The sequence below is a fragment of the Aspergillus mulundensis genome, assembly GCF_003369625.1.
Source record: "Aspergillus mulundensis strain DSM 5745 chromosome Unknown scaffold_0, whole genome shotgun sequence".
NCBI classification, from domain to species: domain Eukaryota; kingdom Fungi; phylum Ascomycota; class Eurotiomycetes; order Eurotiales; family Aspergillaceae; genus Aspergillus; species Aspergillus mulundensis.
Genome location: NW_020797888.1, coordinates 4,489,727 through 4,511,510, shown reverse-complemented (window position 1 = coordinate 4,511,510; position 21,784 = coordinate 4,489,727). Strand labels below are relative to the sequence as shown.

The 21,784-nt window shown below is 51.5% G+C and overlaps 8 protein-coding genes across 8 annotated transcripts; 5 read left to right on the top strand and 3 right to left on the bottom strand.

The window, feature by feature from the left end:
* Positions 1 to 2,562: 2,562 nt before the first annotated feature.
* hmg1 (HMG-CoA reductase) lies at positions 2,563 to 6,083 on the top strand (the record flags this gene model as incomplete). The annotated part of the gene is made up of 4 exons (XM_026743255.1): positions 2,563 to 2,904; positions 2,969 to 3,334; positions 3,385 to 5,690; positions 5,744 to 6,083. 4 exons carry the CDS (start codon positions 2,563 to 2,565, stop codon positions 6,081 to 6,083), a joined length of 3,354 nt encoding a protein of 1,117 aa, XP_026609100.1.
* Positions 6,084 to 7,879: 1,796 nt separating this feature from the next.
* Positions 7,880 to 10,714, top strand: DSM5745_01238 (putative cell polarity protein; the record flags this gene model as incomplete). Its single annotated transcript, XM_026743254.1, has 3 exons — positions 7,880 to 9,118; positions 9,171 to 10,148; positions 10,310 to 10,714. 3 exons carry the CDS (start codon positions 7,880 to 7,882, stop codon positions 10,712 to 10,714), a joined length of 2,622 nt encoding a protein of 873 aa, XP_026609099.1.
* A 1,116-nt stretch (positions 10,715 to 11,830) lies between these two features.
* Positions 11,831 to 12,614, top strand: cyp4 (peptidyl-prolyl cis-trans isomerase; the record flags this gene model as incomplete). Its single annotated transcript, XM_026743253.1, has 4 exons — positions 11,831 to 11,882; positions 12,035 to 12,207; positions 12,266 to 12,372; positions 12,428 to 12,614. The coding sequence occupies 4 exons, from the start codon at positions 11,831 to 11,833 to the stop codon at positions 12,612 to 12,614; spliced, it is 519 nt and encodes a 172-aa protein (XP_026609098.1).
* Positions 12,615 to 13,221: 607 nt separating this feature from the next.
* DSM5745_01236 (high-affinity Cu transporter CTR3) lies at positions 13,222 to 14,059 on the bottom strand (the record flags this gene model as incomplete). The annotated part of the gene is made up of 4 exons (XM_026743252.1): positions 13,222 to 13,258; positions 13,336 to 13,819; positions 13,892 to 13,922; positions 13,991 to 14,059. 4 exons carry the CDS (start codon positions 14,057 to 14,059, stop codon positions 13,222 to 13,224), a joined length of 621 nt encoding a protein of 206 aa, XP_026609097.1.
* An 832-nt stretch (positions 14,060 to 14,891) lies between these two features.
* DSM5745_01235 (exosome non-catalytic core subunit SKI6) lies at positions 14,892 to 15,750 on the bottom strand (the record flags this gene model as incomplete). The annotated part of the gene is made up of 2 exons (XM_026743251.1): positions 14,892 to 15,390; positions 15,452 to 15,750. 2 exons carry the CDS (start codon positions 15,748 to 15,750, stop codon positions 14,892 to 14,894), a joined length of 798 nt encoding a protein of 265 aa, XP_026609096.1.
* A 254-nt stretch (positions 15,751 to 16,004) lies between these two features.
* DSM5745_01234 (putative DNA excision repair protein (Rad26L)) lies at positions 16,005 to 19,299 on the top strand (the record flags this gene model as incomplete). The annotated part of the gene is made up of 2 exons (XM_026743250.1): positions 16,005 to 16,260; positions 16,313 to 19,299. The coding sequence occupies 2 exons, from the start codon at positions 16,005 to 16,007 to the stop codon at positions 19,297 to 19,299; spliced, it is 3,243 nt and encodes a 1,080-aa protein (XP_026609095.1).
* Positions 19,300 to 19,504: 205 nt separating this feature from the next.
* ssuA (RNA polymerase II subunit A C-terminal domain phosphatase) lies at positions 19,505 to 20,347 on the bottom strand (the record flags this gene model as incomplete). The annotated part of the gene is made up of 1 exon (XM_026743249.1): positions 19,505 to 20,347. One exon carries the CDS (start codon positions 20,345 to 20,347, stop codon positions 19,505 to 19,507), a length of 843 nt encoding a protein of 280 aa, XP_026609094.1.
* A 668-nt stretch (positions 20,348 to 21,015) lies between these two features.
* Positions 21,016 to 21,782, top strand: DSM5745_01232 (nicotinamidase; the record flags this gene model as incomplete). Its single annotated transcript, XM_026743248.1, has 2 exons — positions 21,016 to 21,066; positions 21,129 to 21,782. 2 exons carry the CDS (start codon positions 21,016 to 21,018, stop codon positions 21,780 to 21,782), a joined length of 705 nt encoding a protein of 234 aa, XP_026609093.1.
* Positions 21,783 to 21,784: the final 2 nt, after the last annotated feature.

The window sequence follows — 21,784 nt, the reverse complement described above, 5'->3', positions numbered from 1 at the left end:
GTTAAATAGATGATTGAAGTCCAAAGTCAACCGGCTTCCAAGGTTCTTTACCAAACGCAGACCAGGTCACCTGCAGTTTACCAGCCTAACCGAAGTAGACTGCCAACACTACTACCTAGGTAAAAAGCTGCAAGAGTTCTTGGTAGCCCAAAGCAACGTCGCCTCCATTGTTATTCTCTTATTGTCCTTGGGGCGTCTACCGAACACGAGTTTCTATTATCAACAGAATCAATATATCTTCGCAGTCCGCGGCGCCCACGGATAGCCATTGGCCATTGGATTTCTGCAGCATCCACGGAACGGCTCTTCGGCTCGCAAGCCTGGCGTTCCTGGTATTGTTGAGCAACTTGAGCTACACAACAATCGGAAACCTGATCGAGATCGTATCTCCCTTTCTCTTGTGTCGGTTTGCGTGACCTTCGACAAAACATGGTGGCAGCGAATATCATGTCACATCCCGTTCCGGATCTAAGCGATTTTTTTCTGGATTTTCGACCATACTACTTCGCACAATCATCTCCACAACGGAAAAAACATCAAAAGGTACGTAGTCTATACAGCCAAGGTCCGGTGTCGCAGATGAGAGATTGATTGATTAGATTGATTAAGAAAAAGTGGGTATTGAGCGATTATCCGTGCAGTGGCGCCCAAGTGTAGAGCGTCCCACTGATGAATCATGATGGATTGCAAGTTCAACTCAGTAGCGAGTTCAAAGATCCATGGCCATACCTCGTTACGACATATTGCCGTCAGACATTAAGGCCTTGCACCTCTTTGATCGTCCAGAATGTGGGCATTCCAAGTGCTTACCCTGCACAACCCTGCATCCTTGCATCTATTGTTCCCGACTCTAGCTAGGCTGGGGGACGCGACATGATATTGTTACTTGTCAAGGCGTCCGGGAACGCTCCTCGGACTCCGTTGTGGAGGGACCAACTGCTGCCCTATTGGGCTTGAAGCTGTCTCAGAAAGCAAAGTGGAGGCCCAGAAGCGTCAAAAACCACTTTACCCAGGGTATCCTGTACTCTGGTTCTTCAGCTATGCACCAGGTTGTCATCCGCTATTCACAGTACGGTGCTGTGTACAACAACGCCATGCGCCACCAGCCTTGGTCACCAAAGGCTTCCCGGTATCCGGATATATCACTCGACGATTGCCTTGCGGAATTGTCGGGCTGAGATGGTCGCCTTCATGCAAGATGCAGGACTCCCAAAGGTTAGAGCCACTCGCTGTTCACCTAAAAGGATGAATCCCGACAGAGCCGAGAGCCGTATTTGCTTTTGGCAATCCATCATTGCGGCCTCTTCTCCCTACGTAGATAACAAGGCCGTCTTGCTTTGTTTTGGCGGAGTAATTTGTGATACCGCTCCTTGGAAGACTTACTCCGCGTCTAGCATGACCTCTCATCCAGCGGAGTATTCGCATCAAGCTTGTCGAAGTCACCGTCCATTGGCAGTTTCAACAAACTGCTTTCCCGTACAAAGTCCGCAGCCCGTCATAAGATGATAACGTGAGAGATAACGTGAGCTACATAACCTGGGTCCTGGAGGGTTGGACCTGAAGGCTGAGGGATCGTCAGTGCTGGAGGTACAGCTTGTGGCCCGTCGGTTGGGAATTGCAGGTGGGATTCCCACTTAGCCTCGTTTGGCCTGGGCGAGTACCGGCAACCAGCTTTCACTTCCGCCAGCTTTTTTTATTCCCCCCAGTCCCCCCTTTCTGACTTGCCGTTTCTCCTTCTCCTTCTTTCTCCCTCTACCTAACCTTGGATCCCACGCCTGGAATCCTCTCCTACGCATCTGGGCTGCCTGCTTGGCGATCATACGCCTTTCCCATAATTCAGTCAATAGTGCTGTGGCTCCCAGCGCGGCTTTTGATTGGTTCCCCCGGTTCTGTTCCTTCCTAAAAGAGTAAGCCTCTCTCGGCGGCGAAATTCGCCGGCTTACCTAACTATTTCTTCCCAAGGGTCACGGGTGGCTCAAGCTCTTCTGTTCTGGTTGAGTGTGCGCATCTTCAGGGGCTCGGTGGCTGTGACGACTCGACTGACTTGAGCGCAGACAGACAGATTTCGAGGACGAGCCTCTGTTGGCAATCGTTCTGGGGGACTACTGCGACTATCGGAATCGGAATCGTTGAATTACGCGGTCCTACACCGACGTCTCACGGCATTGCTGCGTCTTAGGGTATGTCTGCTGCCCGAGCCCAGGCTCTTTCTCTCCCTTTCTCGTTGCTTTCGCTGCCTATTTCTCATGGCTTCGCTCCGCTCTTGTTAGTGGCAGGCCATTGGACGAAATGATTCGCTGACGGCAAAAAATCATTAGGTCCTTGGAAGTTCGTCACCCGCAGATGCCAGAACGTATAGCACCCTCTTCCCTCGCCATATGTCACTCAACCCCAGAAAATCGACTTAATTTACTTTCCACTCGTGCATTACAGTTTGCGAGCATTGAGCATATCGGATAGGGCCTCTCGTTCGGTGTGACCCATCCGCAATTCCGCATCAGCATTTGGCTGGGTACCTTGTACCTTTGTACCACATACACCGCCTCTCATCCATAAGCCATCATGGCTTCTGTGTTGATTCGGAGGAAGTTTGGGACAGCTGAAGGAGACAGCGAAGCTGAACCTTCGTGGCTGAAGCGCCAAGTGACTGGTTGTCTGCAGTCCATCTCTCGTCGCGCTTGCATTCATCCTATCCACACAATCGTTGTGATTGCCCTTCTCGCCAGTACGACCTATGTTGGCCTGCTCGAAGGTAGCTTATTTGACTCATTCAGAAACTCCAAACATGGTGCCGGCCAGGTGGATGTAGACTCCCTTCTTCTTGGGAATAGGAGCCTCCGGTTGGGCGAAGGCACGTCCTGGAAGTGGCAAGTGGAAGATTCATTGAACCAGGAGGACTACAAGGTGAGAATTCTTGAAGTAATTTGGCGGTTTTTGCTCTTTGAATCTGATTACCGTTGGTTCCCAGGTTGACCAGCATCTTGCCTTGACGACTTTGATCTTTCCGGATTCTGTATCCAAGTCCGCGTCGATCGCGCCCGTTGCCGACACCATCCCGGTCCCCGCTAATGCATCCGCTCAGCGCCTCCCTCATACTCCTAATCTCTTTTCTCCCTTTTCACACGACTCGTCCCTTGTCTTCACTCTCCCGTTTGACCAAGTCCCTCAATTCTTAAGGGCGGTCCAAGAGCTTCCTGACCCTACAGTTGAAGATGACGAAGAGGAGCAAAAGAGATGGATTATGCGCGGTACTCGTGGTCCCATCAGCGGACCTAACGGAACCGTCAGCTCCTGGGTCTCGGACGCGTGGAGTTCTTTCGTCGACCTGATCAAGGTACTTTTGTATGAGCCTCGTCCCGGATCTCATTTGCTAACTCCCAGCAGCATGCCGAAACCATTGATATCGTCATCATGACCCTAGGCTACTTTGCCATGCACCTCAGTTTCGCGTCCCTCTTTTTCTCTATGAAACAGCTGGGATCGAAATTCTGGCTGGCGACCACTGTCCTTTTCTCCGGCATGTTCGCTTTCCTATTTGGTCTCCTCGTTACCACCAAGTTCGGCGTTCCCATCAATGTACTCCTTCTGTCTGAAGGCCTTCCATTCCTTGTCACCACGATTGGGTTTGAGAAGCCAATCATTCTCACCAGGGCCGTTCTCAATGCTTCAGTTGACAAGAAACGACAAGGTTCAGCCACATCGACTCCCAACTCTATCCAGGACTCAATCCAGACTGCCATCAGAGAGCAAGGTTTCGAAATTGTTCGGGACTACTGTATCGAGATCTCTATCCTCGTCGCGGGGGCTGCTTCCGGAGTCCAGGGTGGTCTGAGACAATTCTGCTTCCTTGCGGCGTGGATCCTCTTCTTCGACTGCCTTCTGCTCTTTACTTTCTACACGACCATTCTCTGCATCAAACTTGAGATTACACGTATTAGACGCCATGTTACCCTTCGCAAGGCTCTTGAGGAGGATGGCATCACTCAGAGCGTTGCTGAGAAGGTTGCTTCGAGCAATGATTGGTTTGGCACAGGATCAGACAATGGTGATGCTGATGATACCAGTGTTTTTGGACGAAAAATCAAGTCGAACAATGTGCGCCGGTTCAAGTTCCTCATGGTCGGAGGTTTCGTACTGGTCAATGTGGTGAACATGACCGCAATTCCCTTCCGGAATTCGAGCTTGTCTCCTCTGTGCAATGTTTTTGCACCTACGCCTATTGATCCCTTCAAGGTTGCTGAGAACGGTCTGGATGCGATTTATGTTTCCGCCAAGAGCCAGAAACTGGAGACAATTGTGACGGTTGTTCCGCCTATCAAATACAAACTTGAATATCCTTCGGTGCATTACGCTAAGCTCGGAGAGAGCCAGTCTCTTGAGATTGAGTACACTGATCAGCTTCTGGATGCAGTGGGTGGGCAAGTCCTCAACGGCGTTCTGAAGAGCATCGAAGACCCAATCATCAGCAAGTGGATTATTGCTGTGTTGACTCTGAGCATTGTTTTGAACGGCTATCTTTTCAACGCTGCGAGGTGGAGCATCAAGGAACCGCAACCCACTCCCGCTCCCAAGGAACCGGTTAAGCCCAAGGTCTATCCGAAAGTTGATCTGAACGCAGGTCCTAAGAGGAGCATGGAGGAATGTGAGGCAATGCTGAAAGCGAAGAAGGCGTCTTACCTTAGTGATGAAGAACTGATTGAACTGTCCCTCTGCGGCAAACTTCCTGGATACGCTCTGGAGAAGTCGCTGGAAAACGAGGAATTGATGAGCCGTGTTGATGCCTTCACCCGGGCAGTCAAGATTCGCAGGGCTGTGATCTCAAGGACACCCGCCACGTCTGCTGTCACGAGTTCGTTGGAGACGTCTAAGGTGCCCTTCAAAGACTACAACTACGGGCTTGTCCACGGTGCTTGCTGCGAAAACGTTATTGGGAACCTGCCTCTGCCTCTTGGTGTCGCTGGGCCTCTCACTATTGACGGTCAAAGCTATTTCATCCCCATGGCGACTACTGAAGGTGTCCTGGTGGCCAGTGCCAGTCGAGGCGCTAAGGCTATTAACGCCGGTGGTGGTGCAGTTACTGTCTTGACTGGCGATGGGATGACTCGCGGCCCTTGTGTCGGATTCCCTACACTTGCGCGGGCGGCTGCAGCCAAGGTTTGGCTTGACTCTGAGGAGGGTAAGAGTGTCATGACGGCAGCATTCAACTCGACTAGTCGCTTCGCCCGGTTGCAGCACCTGAAGACTGCTCTTGCTGGTACCTATCTTTACATTCGATTCAAGACTACTACTGGTGATGCCATGGGTATGAACATGATCTCGAAGGGTGTTGAGAAGGCCCTCCACATCATGGCCACTGAATGCGGTTTTGACGATATGGCCACAATTTCTGTGTCTGGTAACTTCTGTACCGACAAGAAAGCAGCTGCTCTCAACTGGATTGATGGTCGCGGCAAATCTGTTGTGGCAGAGGCTATTATTCCCGGTGATGTCGTTCGCAACGTGCTGAAGAGTGACGTGGATGCCTTGGTTGAATTGAACACCAGCAAGAACTTGATTGGAAGTGCCATGGCAGGCAGTCTGGGTGGATTCAACGCGCACGCATCGAACATTGTTACAGCAATCTTCCTTGCCACTGGTCAGGATCCCGCTCAGAACGTTGAGAGCAGCAGCTGCATTACCACAATGAAGAAGTGAGTTCACTTGACATCCCACCACTTATGGATGGTGCTAACAAACTCTTTAGTACAAACGGTAATCTCCAGATCGCTGTGTCTATGCCTTCAATTGAGGTCGGTACCATCGGTGGTGGCACTATTCTTGAAGCCCAGTCTGCCATGCTTGACTTCCTAGGCGTTCGTGGCTCTCACCCCACCAACCCTGGCGACAACGCGCGCCAACTGGCTCGTATCGTGGCAGCCGCAGTGCTTGCCGGAGAACTGAGTCTGTGCTCTGCACTTGCGGCAGGACATCTAGTTAGAGCGCACATGGCCCATAACCGCAGTTCTGCTCCAACCCGGTCAGCGACACCGGTCTCAGCAGCTGTAGGTGCCACCCGGGGACTGACCATGACATCTTCGAGATAAACATCATCAGCAACCGCCTTTCTCCTTTCTACCTTCTTTACGATACACCACGATGCCGCTAGGCTTTCTCACGACGGCCAACCCGGGGCCAACTGTCCTTCTCATTCGGTTCGCTCACCCGGACCTTCCTTCCGGTACACATTTTCTGAACTTTTGATTACATGTGGGTTGTTTTAATGGCAATCGATAAGTCAAGGATATGGTCACGATTGATTTTTGGGAGCAAATATAATGGAGTCTGGGCATTATACATAGAGCTTTGCTGCGGGGATGACCTGAGCCGCAATAGACCGAAAAGCAGAGGACACGAGCACTCGGTCCTAACAGAAGGGTGGACCATCACTCGGACTAAATCTGGAGATGATTGTTCGCAATGTATGGATGATAACCTGTGTACGGATAATACCTATACTAATCGCATCAACTTCGCCGCATGATCTTTATGAATCAGATATGTAGTGTATTTTTCGAGAATCAATTTCATGACGGACTCGTGAAACTAGGCCAGAGCGAGAGGATTGTGGCGCGATGGCGCCAAAAGGGATGAAGAGCACAAGAAACGATTGATGGATAGACGAGCGGCTGGGGGCGAGATTTCAACAGGTGCTGCAATTCACTTCCTAAAGAGTGAATCTTTGCTTTTCTTTGTTCTCTGAAGCCTGGCAGGTAACAAATTTAGGGCATTATTGATGATATGATGGAGTACGGAGTAGATACTATAGATACGCGGGAGAGTGTAGGAAAGTCGCCTGGCTTGTGTCTTGACCCCTGAGACTAGACTACGACGGAGACTCGGAGTCTGGAGAGTTGTAGATTCAGCCCCAGCACCGCCACACCGGTGCCTTCATTGCACTGCATGAAGTGACTGATTGGTCCGACTCACGGCTCGGTGGTTCCTGGATCGGTTGAGGGTGTTGAACTCCGGGCCCAGGGGTTGTTGTAACTTGTCGCACAGACGGGATGGAGAGAAAAGCGTAGGATCAAGAATCCGACCATGATTATTGTATGCATGTATGTATATTGAGCAGTCTGAACTGAAATGCAGGAACCTGTTTGAACATGGGGGAATTGCTTCCTTCCGCCCCTTTCAAGGCCAGTGATTCGTGGGGAGCCTGACTAGCATTAATTTCCAAGAGTAGAGCGTAGTGTGGGAGCAGCAGTAGTCCTTTCTGATGAAGAGCTGGGATTCTCTTCATCTTTGTTTCTGTGAGTGAGGTCAAGTCAAGATTGAGACCGGGGTCCTTCTTCTCCAGCTTGTCATCTTTTTGTCTCAGATCTCCCCTCAACCTTCAGGCTTCGGGAGTCTCGCCTCCGTCCGTCCTCCACTTTCGGGACTCTGGACTCTCTGGATCCATCCTTGGACGCCTGCCCAGTGCTCTCCTTTGATCCTTTATTCTCGCTTTTTATAATCTGTTCTCCTTTGTGTTCTTGTTCATAATCAGTGATCTTTCATTCCTACGTCGCTGTCTGCTTTGACTCGTTCGCTTCACAGCAGACCCTCTCACGATCAGCTTGTCTTACCTCCCCTTTCTTGCCCGGAAATACGTTCGCGCTGTATAATCTTGGACGGCGTTGCTTTATAACTGTCAGCTACAAACAAAGACTCCTGCTGAATCCCGACGGTACCGCTACCCCGTAATCGACGTCCCCCGATGCCATCGCTCCGAATGTTGGATGTATACGAGTAATTTCGAGATCAATAGGTGGTTTGAACAACATAGCTGTCGCACGCAACCGTCGCAAGGGAATAATACCGCTTAATGTCGCTTGGCCCCATGAATGGTCAACCAGGGACCATGTCGCCCGTCTCAGTTGACGGAAGCGACTGGTCGGGGCTCAATCAATACCAGAAGTCGGATGCGCCCTTCTCCCCAACCTTCTCGAGTCGCAGCAATCTGGCGACACCTCCTACCTCCGGAGTACCGACCGATCCCAACGGTACTGGCGTTCCAAGTGGCTCATCTTCGCAGTTGAGCGACTCGGGCAACCCATCTCCGCCTAACTCCGTTGCTGCAAGATCAAGCAACGGCACACTGGGCGACCAGCGTAGCAGGCGGCAGCGGCAGGTGGAGGAGATTCTGGCCCAGCATTATTCCGCTTTACGAAGGTTCCTCTATTCGAGTTATCGAGACGAGCGGTCGAACAGAAAGTCAAGCAAAGCACAGGATAAGCTCCTCCGGCTATCGCCGACCCAGTTCCATGAGCTCAGCACAGACGTTTACGATGAGCTGCTTCGGCGGCAGCAGGCTATGCCGTCTCCTAATCGGCCAGCGCGCCCCGAAGTCCCACCTTTTCTCCCGCCGCGAAGCGATTTCCACGAAAAGCGCAACCAGGCGCGTCAGAAACTTGCCTCGCTCCAGCACCAGCGCTTTAGAGACCTCGGTGCCGATGTCTTCAACGAACTAGAACGACGGTTTCCTCATTTTCCCGCGAGGGACTCTCGCCGAGCTAGCCCTGCGCCTAGCCTTCGCGGCCGCCCCCCGCCCAACGGACTTGGACCTGGAGGATACCCTCCACCGCCTGGTAGTCGGCGCTCACAATCGCGAGGTCCGCCCCGGATGGGAAGAGGTTATCCTTCTGGCGGCCCTCCTGGAAGCCCGATGTATCCTCCTCGGAAAATGTCTCTTAGTAGCAATGCGGGTATGAATGGTGAGGGTCCCATGGCCAAGTCCTTCCAGAGCAACATGATTGTTCCCAACAAGAGCACCATGGTGGAAGATGATGACGATGGGGCTGGCACCGAAGATGAATATGATTCGCGGAGTGATGCATTCGCTCTTGACTCATTCATTCGGAGTAGGCGCGGAACTGGAACGACAATCGGCGAAAGTGACAGAAAACTCCTGGCAGATACGCAATCACAGGTATCAACATTGCAAGAGAAGGTCAGCAAACTCGAAGAGTTGCTTAAAACGAAAGACCAGGAAATCAGCAAGTTTCAAGAAGGCCGCCAGGAAGTGGACAAGCTGGAGGAATTGCTCAAGGAAAAAGAAGAGGAAATTTCAAGGTACCAGGAGGATCAGGACAAGTCTCAGGTAAGCATCGAAGTGATATCATTATACATTGTCTCCTAACGAGATTATACAGGTAAGCAACGCTGAAAGACAAGAATGGGATGGGATCAAATATGAGCTTGAAAACAAGATACACAAGGCGGAAGACCTGAATAGCTCCTTGCAGCTAGAGCTTGAAAAGGTTCGAGCAGAACACGAGGCCGTCGAAAGGGATCTGCAAGGTCAACTCTCGGGGGCTCCAAGGCGTGAAGGCGGAGATGCTGAACTGCAGGCTCAGTTCGCTGATCTCGAGATCAAGCACCAGAAGTTACAAATGGAGCTGCGGGAGCAACAACAGGTGACGGAAGAAGTTCGACGAGAGGCTGCTGGTTTCTTAATGGAGATGAGAGAGCTATCAGAACAAAGCCACTCTAGATTGGAGCATGAAGAGCGATTATCAGAAGAGGTGCACAAATTGGAAGATGAACTCAATGTCTGGAAGGGTCGGTATGCCAAAGCGAAGGCACAACTGCGGCACCTTCGTACATCCTCTGCTGGAATTTCAGATCTACGTTCTGATGTCAACACTGTGGCTAAGGATAACGAATTCCTGCACGAAGACGGCGTCATCAAAGATGTCCATGTTACGAAGTTCCAGATCTCCATTGACGAACTTATACGTATTGCACGATCCGACGACCACCAGCATGTTATGCAGCAAATCAAGGCCGTTGTTATCTCTGTCCGCCACATCCTGCAGGACGTTCAACAGACTAAACATGCTGAATCAGCGGAATGCGCCAAAGCTACACGCAAGGTGTCTGCAACAGCGAACAACCTGATTACAGCCTCGAAGAATTTCACTAGCTCGAGCGGCCTATCTCCCATCTCTCTCCTGGATGCTGCTGCTTCGCACATGTCGACTGCCGTTATCGACCTCATTCGTCTTGTAAAGATTCGGCCAACACCGGCTGATGAACTTAACGACGATGACGAGGATCTGTTCGCGCAAATGAAGTCGCCCGACTATTTCAGCGTTGCGCCCAGCCAGAGCAGGATGAGCAACGGATCTGTATATAGCGCCATGAGCCCTCCTCCCGAGTCAGAGCATGTTACCACTGGCTTGAAACATGGTTACCCCGAGCAAGAAAACCATGAGCTTCAAGAGCTGAAGGCAAGTTGAGACCGCTCCTCTGTTGACTCGATACTTTTAAATACTGACCGCGTTCCTAGTTCTACGTGGAGGATCAAGCCGACGGATTGGTTCAATCAATCCAGTCTCTGGTCGCGAGCATCCGTGGCGAGGAAAGCATGACTACTATTCGTACCCACGTGTCGGCCATTGCCTCGATAGTCACAAACGTTGCGTCCTCCACAGATCATCTCATCACCAAGCCGGACACCAACCAAGCCCTTCGTCAACGTGCTGGTGCTAGCATTGAAACTCTCGAATACCAAAGGAGCCGTCTCGTCGGCGCAGCCGCTGAGGGCGAAGGCGCCGCTGACCCTGAACAGCTTCGTACATTCACGAACCAACTCCCGCCTATCGCCTTCGAGATCGCGCGTGAGACCAAAGAGCTTGTCCAGCGGTTGGACATGACGGATCATGGTGATGCGGAGGACGACGACTTCCGATAGACGTTTTACAACCGGGCTTAGCCATTTTATCAACGGCCCGTGTTTGCTTTACTTTTGTTGATTTGTTTTCCATTATTCATTTCCAAGCACTGATTTGACATCATCGAGTCTGCGCCAACTGCCCAATCTCGCGATTTCGATTTTTTGCACTGATCATGCATGAACATGAGCAACTATGTGGAACGAACATTTAGACTTGGTGGTTTATGACCTTTTGTCTTCGATCTATTCCCCTTTTAGCTTCAGGAGCTGTATTTTTATGTGTTTATTCTTCTCTTGAACGCTCTGACTTTCTACAACTTCTTTTTTAGCGTTCCTTTTTACCTCTCTTCTTGTCGGTCCTTGAAGTACCACATGGACGCTTGGCTCCGTCTTTTGTTTCTACTTTTGTATTTAGATATATATTATTGATTCAACTATCTTTCCTATCTAATAGTTTCAATGACTTTCAACTTGCAATGTCCCAAGACGCTCGGCCCAGGCAAAGTATGGAATCACGTGCCGAGCTCTCCGGGGAGCTACAAAAGCCAGTCAGGTCCGGCCCGGAACTTGAGCTTTCGCGTTGTTCTCCAGCAAGACTCCAGCTTTCTTTCGTTCCTTGTACTTTTATTAGTGTACGATCATCTTTCTCCATCATTTATTATATAATCAATATCTCTCTGTACCATACTGTTTTCGGTTTGTCTCCAAATTCCCTGTTTTCTTGAAGCTCTCTCCAAGCTTTTTGCACTGCTACAGTCCCTTGACCTTCTATCAATCTATATCTTATATGTGAGTACCTTCCTGGTCAATTAACTCAATTCACTCTCTTCTGGAGCTATGAACTCTATGTCTTGCTCTTGATCCTTTTGAAGCAGAGTTCACCACAAGAGTCACTACTGCACTTGTTGAAGCTGCGTGTCTGGCGTACTCAGGCTGACGTACCTCCTGCAGACGGCGGCCGAGTTAACCCGGATCCTCCGTAGTGCCCCTCCAGCAACAATGTTCGCCCGAAGCCTCAAGTCGACAATAACCCCACCTTTCTCGTCTCTCTCTTCTCGTCCCCTCTCCTCCGCGTTCAATTGCACTCAATCCTCTTTCATCTCCTTCCGCGGATTCCACCAGTCCAACGCAGCCATGGGTAACCAGGTTTTCTTCGACGTTCAGTATGCGCCTGTCGGCACCAGCGGTAAGTCTCCGCGCAACACTACCCCTCCTTCCCACTGACATGTCGACCCCCGCATCCATTTGGCATAGACGCCAGCTCTCTACATAATATCGATACTATTAGGCACTAAGAGTCAATTGCTCGTCGCTAACGTTTGCCTTGCCACTCTATAGCCCCCAAGACCGGCCGCATTATCTTCAACCTCTTTGACGACGTTGTCCCCAAGACCGCGAAGAACTTCCGTGAGCTGTGCAAGAAGCCCGCCAAGGAGGGCTACAAGGGCTCTTCTTTCCACCGAATCATTCCCAACTTCATGCTCCAGGGTGGTGACTTCACTCGTGGCAACGTGAGTACTCCCCTGCTGTTCTTGAGATTGTTTTTCCTAATCACTGACCTTGTCTTAGGGTACCGGTGGTCGCTCCATCTACGGTGACAAGTTTGCCGACGAGAACTTCAAGCTTGCCCACGACAAGCCTGGTCTCCTCTCCATGGCCAACGCTGGCCCCAACACGTACGTTCTTTTCGCGCATGTCATAACGCGGACCAAGTGCTGACAACTACTCTAGCAACGGCTCTCAGTTCTTCATCACCACTGTTGTGACCTCATGGCTCGATGGCAAGCACGTTGTCTTCGGTGAGGTTGCCGACAACGAGTCCTACCAGGTTGTCAAGGAGATCGAGGCTCTCGGCAGCTCCTCCGGTGCCCCCCGCTCCAACGTCAAGCCCACCATCGTCGAGTGCGGTGAGCTGTAAGCAGCATGGATACGCCAATCTGAAGACATCTACCTAAAATGAAACCCATGCGGATAGGAGCGTATTGTGGTTGTCGCACGTTGGTCGACGACAATATAGCTCTCTTCCAGCCTAGTGTAATTTAGAGCGTTGACATAACCATTTTTTTTTCTCTGAAAGTCCTTACCGTGGGGTTTTAATGCACCTGTAATTGTCTCTTGACGAAAAGACCCGACAGTTGTTGAACCCCGCTCGGCGCTCTCCGAGTGACATGGTGGGGTGATTCCGCTACCCCTCCTCACTCTCCAGCCCTAACTATCCAGGCTACAGCATATCCTCGGCATACCTACCTGCGATGATAAAGATAATTACAGTAAGGACTGCTCGAAGGAAAAGATGGTTGCACACAATACTCGTTCATTTTGGGGCACAGCCATGTCAATCTTTTATGTTCATTAGTGGCATTACATTATTCTCAACCACAGCCTAAGGCCTAAGATGGTGGTCTAGCTCGCCAGAGCTCTAAGATGCAACTATGTATCATGGGAACCAGTAAGGCCTCTCGTACCAGAATGATGGGTAATACACCCGCAACCGTGATAGTGTACCCGGGTACTCTCGTGGAATATCAACCACAGCATTTGGTAACGGCCGTCGCATCATTCCTACAAACAAGGAGTCAGTTAGCATCACCTACAACCCAAGAGAGCATAGACAACATAGGGCCGGGGGTAAAACGTACTCCTTCACCCCACCCCCAATATACTCCCACGAAAAGATAAACGAGCCCAGGAACGCGCCGATGAAAATACAGATGATGATGTACCCATTAAAATACATGGCCAGCAACATGACAAAGTACGCAACGGCAAACTGCAGCATATGCAGCAGCGCACGGACGAACTGCTCGATGAGGCTCGGCCGGACGCGGAAGGGCGCTGCGTCTGCTGGCGCAGTGGCAGCCGTGGCGTTGGGTTTCTGGATCTGGGTATCGGCTCCATTGTCGCTGGCGGCGGCGCTATCTGAGTGTGAGGCTGGGGTTAAGGACTGAGCTTGCGCGGGGGCAAGGTACTGCGCGCGCATCTGGGCGCGGTGGATGATGAAGGCGTCGTACTCGCGGGCGATGCGGCGCAGGAACTCGAGGACGATCACGAGGCAGATCACGCCGATGCAGGAGCCTGCGAACATCCCGCGCGAGCGAATGTGCCAGCTTCTGGCGAGGAAGCCTGTTTTTGTCCATTCTGGTTAGTCCATACTCTCGCGGCGTGGGCTTATGCTTAGGTATTTGGGCGGCGTACAGGCATCGATGGTGTTCCAGTTCCAAAGCATCTGGTATGGTTAGCGAGGTTCTGGCTTCGGTTGTGATGGGATGGGATGAGATAGGATAGAGGCTGTACCGAGATGACGCATGCGGCTCCGGTGTCGTCGCCGCCGCTCATGTCCATTCCTCCCATGTCCATGTCCATTGTTGCTGTCGGTAGATAAGAGTATCAGCACCAGGTCGAGTATGTCTGGTCCAGGCGTATTCCGTAGGGAATGATCAACAAGATGCCGATCAAAGTGGTCTAGGAGTGCTGGCAACAAGAAGAGGAAAAGAGAACGGAGACCGGTGGGTGCTGGGCTACATATAGGCACAGCTGGAGGTGCCACAGCTAATAACACAACGCTGCACGTACTGGGGCACATAGGATTAGAACCCTACCTACCTTATCCCTAGCTTAGAAGCACTCAATTAAATGCGCGCATTAGCTCTGCTCGGTCTTTATCTGGCGTGGTCTGATGCATTCGCTTTGACCCAACTGAGGATGCCGATGAGAGGATAGTAATTACCACAGGACTAACAACAAAGGGAATGGCAGGAACTCGCTGAAAATGCTGGCGAAGCTGGCTGGGATAATAAGATGAATGGAACGGGAAGCTAGATAAGCCAATCGGGTGGCTTCAACTGTGCGCAAGATTGAGCACATTTTCTGGAGCTAATTTGTTCGACTCTGACCCAAGTGAGCCCACCAAAGCCCATAGAGGAGAAAGGACTGGCTCTGAGCGCAAGGCCAGGGTCCATCGTCTCCATCCTGAACGTGGTCGTCCGGTCCGGTGTCAAGGACTCAAGGGCCCGACGTCAAAAAGGCCGTGCTACTCGAGTTAACCACGAGGTCTCGCAGAGTTTATTTTTGGATGCAAGCTGCAACTGTCAACTGGATTGATTGGGCATACCCGGCGCTGATCATTGATGTACAGAGATGGAAGAGTAACATGCATGCTGCTGCGCAAAGTAAAAAGCAATAAAGCCACATCATCTCATCTCCGGCTCGAGCCTTTGATGACACCGTCCAGGATCTCACGGATCTGCTTACATCCGTCCACTCCCACAGCCAGCATCGTCTCGATATATGTGTGGTGCACTTTGGAATCCATCGTCAGCATCGATACCTTCATATCGTCGTCATCCCCATCCGGCCCGACGGCAGGAACCGACGTCGTTGCAACGGTCAGGAATGGGAGCTCCTGCTCCTCGGGAAGTGATACGTCCAACAGAGGATCCAATTCGTCGTTCATCGGATCTCTTGGCGTCGAGGCACTGCCACTCATCCCTGCTGTGCATCCGGCCAGCAACCCAGGCATCGGTATCCCGGCGTCCACAAGTGCCAGCGTGCAGGCGTTGACCGCCGCTGCAAGAACTGACCCGTCCGCTGACAAGACAGAGACATGGATGCTGATCGTGCTGTGTGGGTAGAGATATGTGTGAAGGTGCGACTGAAAGGCGGATCGCAGTGTAGAGGCAATGCGGCCGGATTGTCTAATCGAATCAAGGCTGTTAGCAGAGTTCCGTCACTTCGTATTGCTGGGCTATGTCTTACCTGTCACTTCCGCCTGCTCGTCGCTTCCGGTCGACGCTCGCAAACCCTGCAATGTTCACGTCGACTTCCACCACTGCGCCTGATGAGCCCGCCGAACCACCGGTCGCATCGCCTCGACGGCCTTCCGCGGGACCGTGTACAGAGCATAGGATAGTTGTATTTCCCATCGCCAAGTAAGATGACCCTGAGCTGGCCGGGTTCGTAGATATTTGTGCTTGGATCAACCGGAGCTCGTTCCATCGCCGGCCGTCGAGGCGCAGCTTCGTAAGAGGATATGTCGTGGATGTATCGAGAGGCATTATGGATGGATTCGGTCAATCTCCGCTATCAACTTGTTTAGATGCGATAGATTCGGTTTATATGTGATTTGATGCGATCGTCTTGGCCTGGATGAATTGTTCCCCGCACTCGAGTCGCTGGCGTTTGTCGAGGAACCTGGTGATCGCAGAGGGAATTGATATATCGTACAAATTTCTGGTAGAAGAAGTGTCTAATGAGGGCCTCGGTCCTCCACTGAACGGCGTAAAGTTGCTGGGTCGAGTGAAGTCAAAGAATGGCAGGAGTCCAACTTTTCCGCGACAAATTTGATCTCAAGCTTCTTATCACTCACTTATCGGCTCTCCGCATCATCCCTCCCCCATCTTTTCTACCTTCATTCTCGCAGCTCACCCAATACTCTTGGACTTTTCGGGTTGCGCTCGAACATGTAGCAGCCATGGTCTCTACCCTTGATTTGGACGACCTGGATGCAGTCACGGTCTGCTCGTCCGACGATGATCTGGACGCGACGCATCCCATTACTCACGCTCGTATGTCGTTCAATCCTATACTAACCTCAGCAAACTAACTGAGCTATATTAGATCCTTCTCCCAAACCTGAAAAGATCACACCCAAACTTGAGAACTTCTCTCCTTCGCCCTTCCGCTCTACACCAGGAGTAACGCGCTCGGTCCCAAAATCATCACCCCCAGACCAAAAGATTCCGATAGACGATTACTTAGATGAAAAACCTAGCGACGATGATTCGTTCAATGAGGGGGAAGCTGTATACAAAGAGTTCAAGAATCGCAAATCCCGCAAGCGAAAACGAACCTCGACAGCCGCGGCAAAGAACAAGCCAACCAAAGTCGCAGCCAAAGACGCAATCGTCGGTCGAGTACCCAAGAAGAGGGAAGTCAAAGGATTTCTGCCGAAGTACATGCGAGAGTATGGGGAAGATGTACTGTCTGATGATGACTTGATGGAAGATACACTTCCCGACTACTTGCAGAAGCGCCGACTTCAGTTTGATCGGCGGCAGGAACACCTACAGGACGCTGGCCTGAAACTGCCTCCAGACTACGACCAAGTCTATTTCTCTGACGATGGCCGACTGGAGTTTCTCCGTGAAAAGCCAGCATTCAGGGATATCAAGCCATGCGCCGAATACAAGGACATCACGCTGCCCTGCTCTCTGGGAATTATCCCGGCACCCATCGCCCAGTGGCTTCGTCCCTACCAGGTAGACGGTGTTGCGTTCCTGCATCAACTGTTTGTTTACCAGAAAGGAGGTATCCTTGGGGATGATATGGGTCTAGGGAAGACCGTCCAGGTGATCGCCTTCCTAACCGCCGCATACGGCAAGACAGGAGACGAAAGAGATGACAAGAGAATGAGAAAGATGCGAAGGAGTGAAGGAGATCTATGGTACCCGCGGACCCTCATCATCTGTCCGGGGACCTTGATCGAAAATTGGAAGTCGGAGCTCTCCCGCTGGGGCTGGTGGCATGCAGACGCCTACCAAGGACCCAACAAGGACCTGGTTCTTCATGCCGCTAGATCTGGGCGCGTTGAAATCATGATCACGACTTACACCACGTATCTGAAAAACAGAGACTCTGTGAATCTTATTGAATGGGACTGTGTCATTGCAGACGAATGCCATGCCGTCAAGGAGAGAAGCTCAGAGACCACAAAAGCGATGAACGACATCAACGCTCTTTGCCGTATCGGCTTGACGGGTACCGCCATTCAGAATAAGTATGAAGAGCTCTGGACTCTGCTGAATTGGACGAATCCTGGTAAACTGGGTCCTGTGACAACGTGGAAGAGCCACATCTCAGAACCACTGAAGGTGGGCCAGTCGCATGATGCCACAGTACAACAACTAAGACGAGCCCGTCTGACGGCAAAAAAGCTCGTGGAGAACCTTCTGCCTCAGTTTTTCCTCCGGCGGATGAAGACGTTGATTGCCGACCAGCTTCCCAAGAAAGTCGACCGCGTCGTGTTTTGCCCTCTTACCGATACCCAAGCAGAAGCATACGAGAACTTGCTCAGCAGCGATATTATTCATTACATCAAGACCTCGTCAATGAAGTGCGATTGTGGCTCCGGGAAAAAGGCCGGTTGGTGTTGTCAACAGTATCTACCTTCGGGTAGGCGTTGGCAAACATATGTATTTCCAGCTATGCAGATTCTACAAAAGCTGAGCAATCATCTGGCTATCCTTATCCCACAGAGTACGGATCCTTTCGAAAAGCAAGAAAAGGACAAGGAAATGCTGGAGATTGCAGTGCCAGACCAATGGGAGAAGCTCTATCGTACTAGAGATTCCATCTTGAACTATGCCGATGCAGAGTATTGTGGGAAATGGAAGGTTCTCAGAAGACTCCTTAAATGGTGGCATGGCAACGGGGATAAGGTCCTCGTTTTCTCGCACAGCGTTCGTCTTTTGAAGATGTTACAGATGCTGTTCAATCATACAAGCTATAATGTTAGCTACCTGGACGGATCGATGCCGTACGAAGACCGGGCCAAGGCCGTCGCCGATTTCAACTCTGACCCGCGACAATTCGTGTTTCTCATTTCCACTCGAGCTGGCGGAGTCGGACTGAACATCACATCAGCAAACAAGGTCGTAATCGTTGACCCTAACTGGAACCCATCTCACGATCTTCAAGCCCAGGACCGGGCATATCGAATAGGCCAGACGCGCAACGTCGAAGTCTTCAGGCTCATATCTGCTGGAACCATCGAAGAGATTGTCTACGCTCGGCAAATATACAAACAGCAGCAAGCAAACATCGGCTACAATGCCAGCTCCGAACGCCGCTACTTTAAAGGAGTGCAGGAGAAAAAGGACCAGAAAGGCGAGATTTTCGGCCTGCAGAACATCTTCGAGTACCAAAACGACAACATTGTGCTCCGCGACATCGTCAACAAGACAAACGTTGCCGAAAGTAAAGCTGGTGTCCAAGTCATGGACATCGAACTGGAACTTGACGACGCAGACTCCGAAGACGGGCCCCGTAGCAGAAACCCGGACGGCGACGACGAAGCCATGAGCCAGCTCGCCGCTAGGATCCGAGGCGAAGCCAACGACGATGACGATTCTTCGCCTTTCAAACAAGAATCCAACACACCATCCAAGCACGACCCCGTCCAAGCCATCCTCGCCGGCGCAGGCGTCGAATACACCCACCTGAACAACGAAGTCGTCGGGTCCTCCAAGGTCGAAGAACAGCTCAGCCGACAAGCCCAGCTCGCAGAGGACGACAGCATCGCCAACATGCAGGTCTTCTGCGGCTCACAGGACGAGGTTGCTGGCAGTGTGGTTGCTGCGGCGTTCAAGAAGAACGGCCGACATGTAACGTTCAAGTACAACCCGCCGGAAGACGTCATGAAGCGCCAGTTTTGTAGCATGGCAAGGCGCTTTGGGTTTCCTAATGCAACGGAGTTTGCGCTTGTTGTTGAGGGGATGACGCAGGAGGAGAGGAGGGTTTGTCTTGAGAAGTGGTATCGCGAGAGGAGGCAGGCGCTTCTTGAGCAGGCTGCTGCTTCTGGGAATGAGGGTTCAGTGAGATCATGATTTGTCTTACTGGGGCTTGTTGCTGATGTTATATGATGAGACATGACTGACGAATTGGATGTACTATTAGCATGGGCATGGGGCATGACGCTCCTCTTACTTAAATGTGTTTTACTAGAAGTGGAACGGAAGCATTCATCAATAATGTTTATTGTTGATCTCTCCGTAGACCACATGGAATTCGCAGCCAGCCGAGTACGCCGGACTATAACCAAGCCAAAGTCCACAATGCCGGCAAGTTAGGCCATTTCTCCTGCCATGACCCAAGAACCTCGGGAACCTTTTCATCGAAGCTCCTCCTAGCGTCACCGGTCCCGTTTTCCCATCCGCCTGCGCCAAGGGCCGTTTGTTCCTGTATGGCGACTTCGTTTAGGCGCGTGGCTAGTTCGAGGATGGCCTTTCCGCCTACAAGAGCCTCTTCGTGATTATCCTTGATATCCACATTGAAAACATGCACGGGCTTGTTCAGCGTAGAGCCCTTGTTCATGAGATCGTCGACGACAGCGTCCCAGCATCTTTCCTCGCAGGTGATGATGACGTCTACTACACCCCCCTCCGTGCCGAGTGCGCCCTTGTCACCCTTAGAGACATGATCTACCCTCGGCAAGCCAGGCACCCAGTCCTGGAAGCGCTCAGGCCCCCACTTGACGTTGCGGTTGCGGTCGAGCATGTTTAGGATTCCGTTATTGCGGTACAGACGCTCGTCTTTCGACAGGAGCTCATCGTACATTTGGGAGTAGGAGGTTGAGTTGAAGTTATAGACATTAGGTTGGGTGATGGAGGGGCCTGGCAAACGGACTAAGGATCCCGTGCCAAAGGAGATTACTGGGAAAGGCGACTCTGCAGTGGATAGACGCAGGTGTGCCTCCATCGAGCGGTTCTGGTTTGATGCACAAACGGTGCAAAAACGGAGCTTGTGTGAGGCTGTTTGCTCTGTGGAGCTTTGTGCAGCAACTGTAGCTGCAGCTGCCTCTGAAGGCGGAGGGGGAGGTGCTGGGGATCCCTGAGCCGCAGTGCCTGCTCCGGCTAAGCGTGGATCGTATGGCATCTTGTAAATAGTGACCTTTCTAGAGGCTTAAAGAGTGACGATCGAGGTAGAGTGTTTGATGAAGAATTTCCCGCAGTGATCTAAGGAGGCCGGAAAGTACGTTCACTTGGTGGTACCTGGAAAGACTTCATGTAATTAGCAAAGCTCCAACAATATGAACGTGGAAACTGTGCATATAGACAATGTGTTTGAGATCAGAAAGATGAAAAGCGTAATAAGTAAAGGTTGTCCGCATGGTAAGCTAGGACAGCTCCAATAAAAAGAATTCATCATGCAATTGGGACTAGAGGGTGGAAGTAGGAATTTTCTTACCTTTGAAGAACCTATCATGATAGGAAAGAGGGAAACTACGGTAGAACGAGGTCGAAGGCAAGGGCCGCAGCCCCAATGTGAGCGAGTGAAAGAAGACTAAGAAGCAAGTTTTGGTTGTGGTGGTGGGAGTTTTGTGTCGCGTGTGCTGAGTCAGCAGCTGTCTAGCCTGCTTTCGTCCTAGCAGTCTCCGAGCTCCATCCAACGGCATCAGTTTGGAGCTATCATGACAAGCGAAAGAATGCGCTTATCTCGGGCATCAGGAGCCAAAGCTTCTGGAAGATGCTCGCTATGATTCTCCGATAGCGAACACTCCTTCTCATCTTCCCCATTTGGCACACAGTCCAGCTATCCTCAAGATGAAAGCCGCTCTAATCGTAGTGGACATGCAAGAGGACTTTTGTCCGCCGGTAAACCCATCTATGCTCTATGCCCGTCCGTCCTTACTGACTGCCACTTGTTTATGCTATAGAACGGAGCTCTTGCTGTTCAAGGAGCTCGCGATCTGGCTCCTACGATAAACTCACTCCTAGCAAACCCCGGCTTTGCGGTTCGTGTTGCGTCTCAAGATTATCATCCTCCGGACCACATCTCTTTCGCGACGAACCATCCGGCACCCAACAATCGTCCCTTCGAGTGTAGCATCACGATGGCTAATCCAGCTCCCGGGAGGGAGGCGGAGACCAAACAGCAGACACTCTGGCCTGCGCACTGTATTCAACAAACTCCTGGGGCAGACATCATCCCTGAAATCGACGTTGCCAAGATTGATTTGTTTGTGACCAAGGGTACGCACCCGCATGTTGAGATGTATTCGGCGTTCGCGGATGCTTTTGGGAATCAGGACCCCGCGGTAGTATCCGTTAATGAGCATCTACAATCCTCCTTGACTGACAGGGGTGTCACGGATGTTTTCGTTGTTGGAGTAGCGGGGGACTATTGTGTCAAACACACGGCCCTTGACGCCGCGAAAGCAGGATTTCGCAGTCATGTTGTGCAAGATGCGACCGAGTGCGTGGTGCCAGGGTCCGGATGGGAGGAAACGATACGCGAACTAGCTTCAGCTGGCGTACTGATTGTTCGATCTGACGGTCCTGAAATTGCTAGCCTTTCTGGCCTTGCTTGACT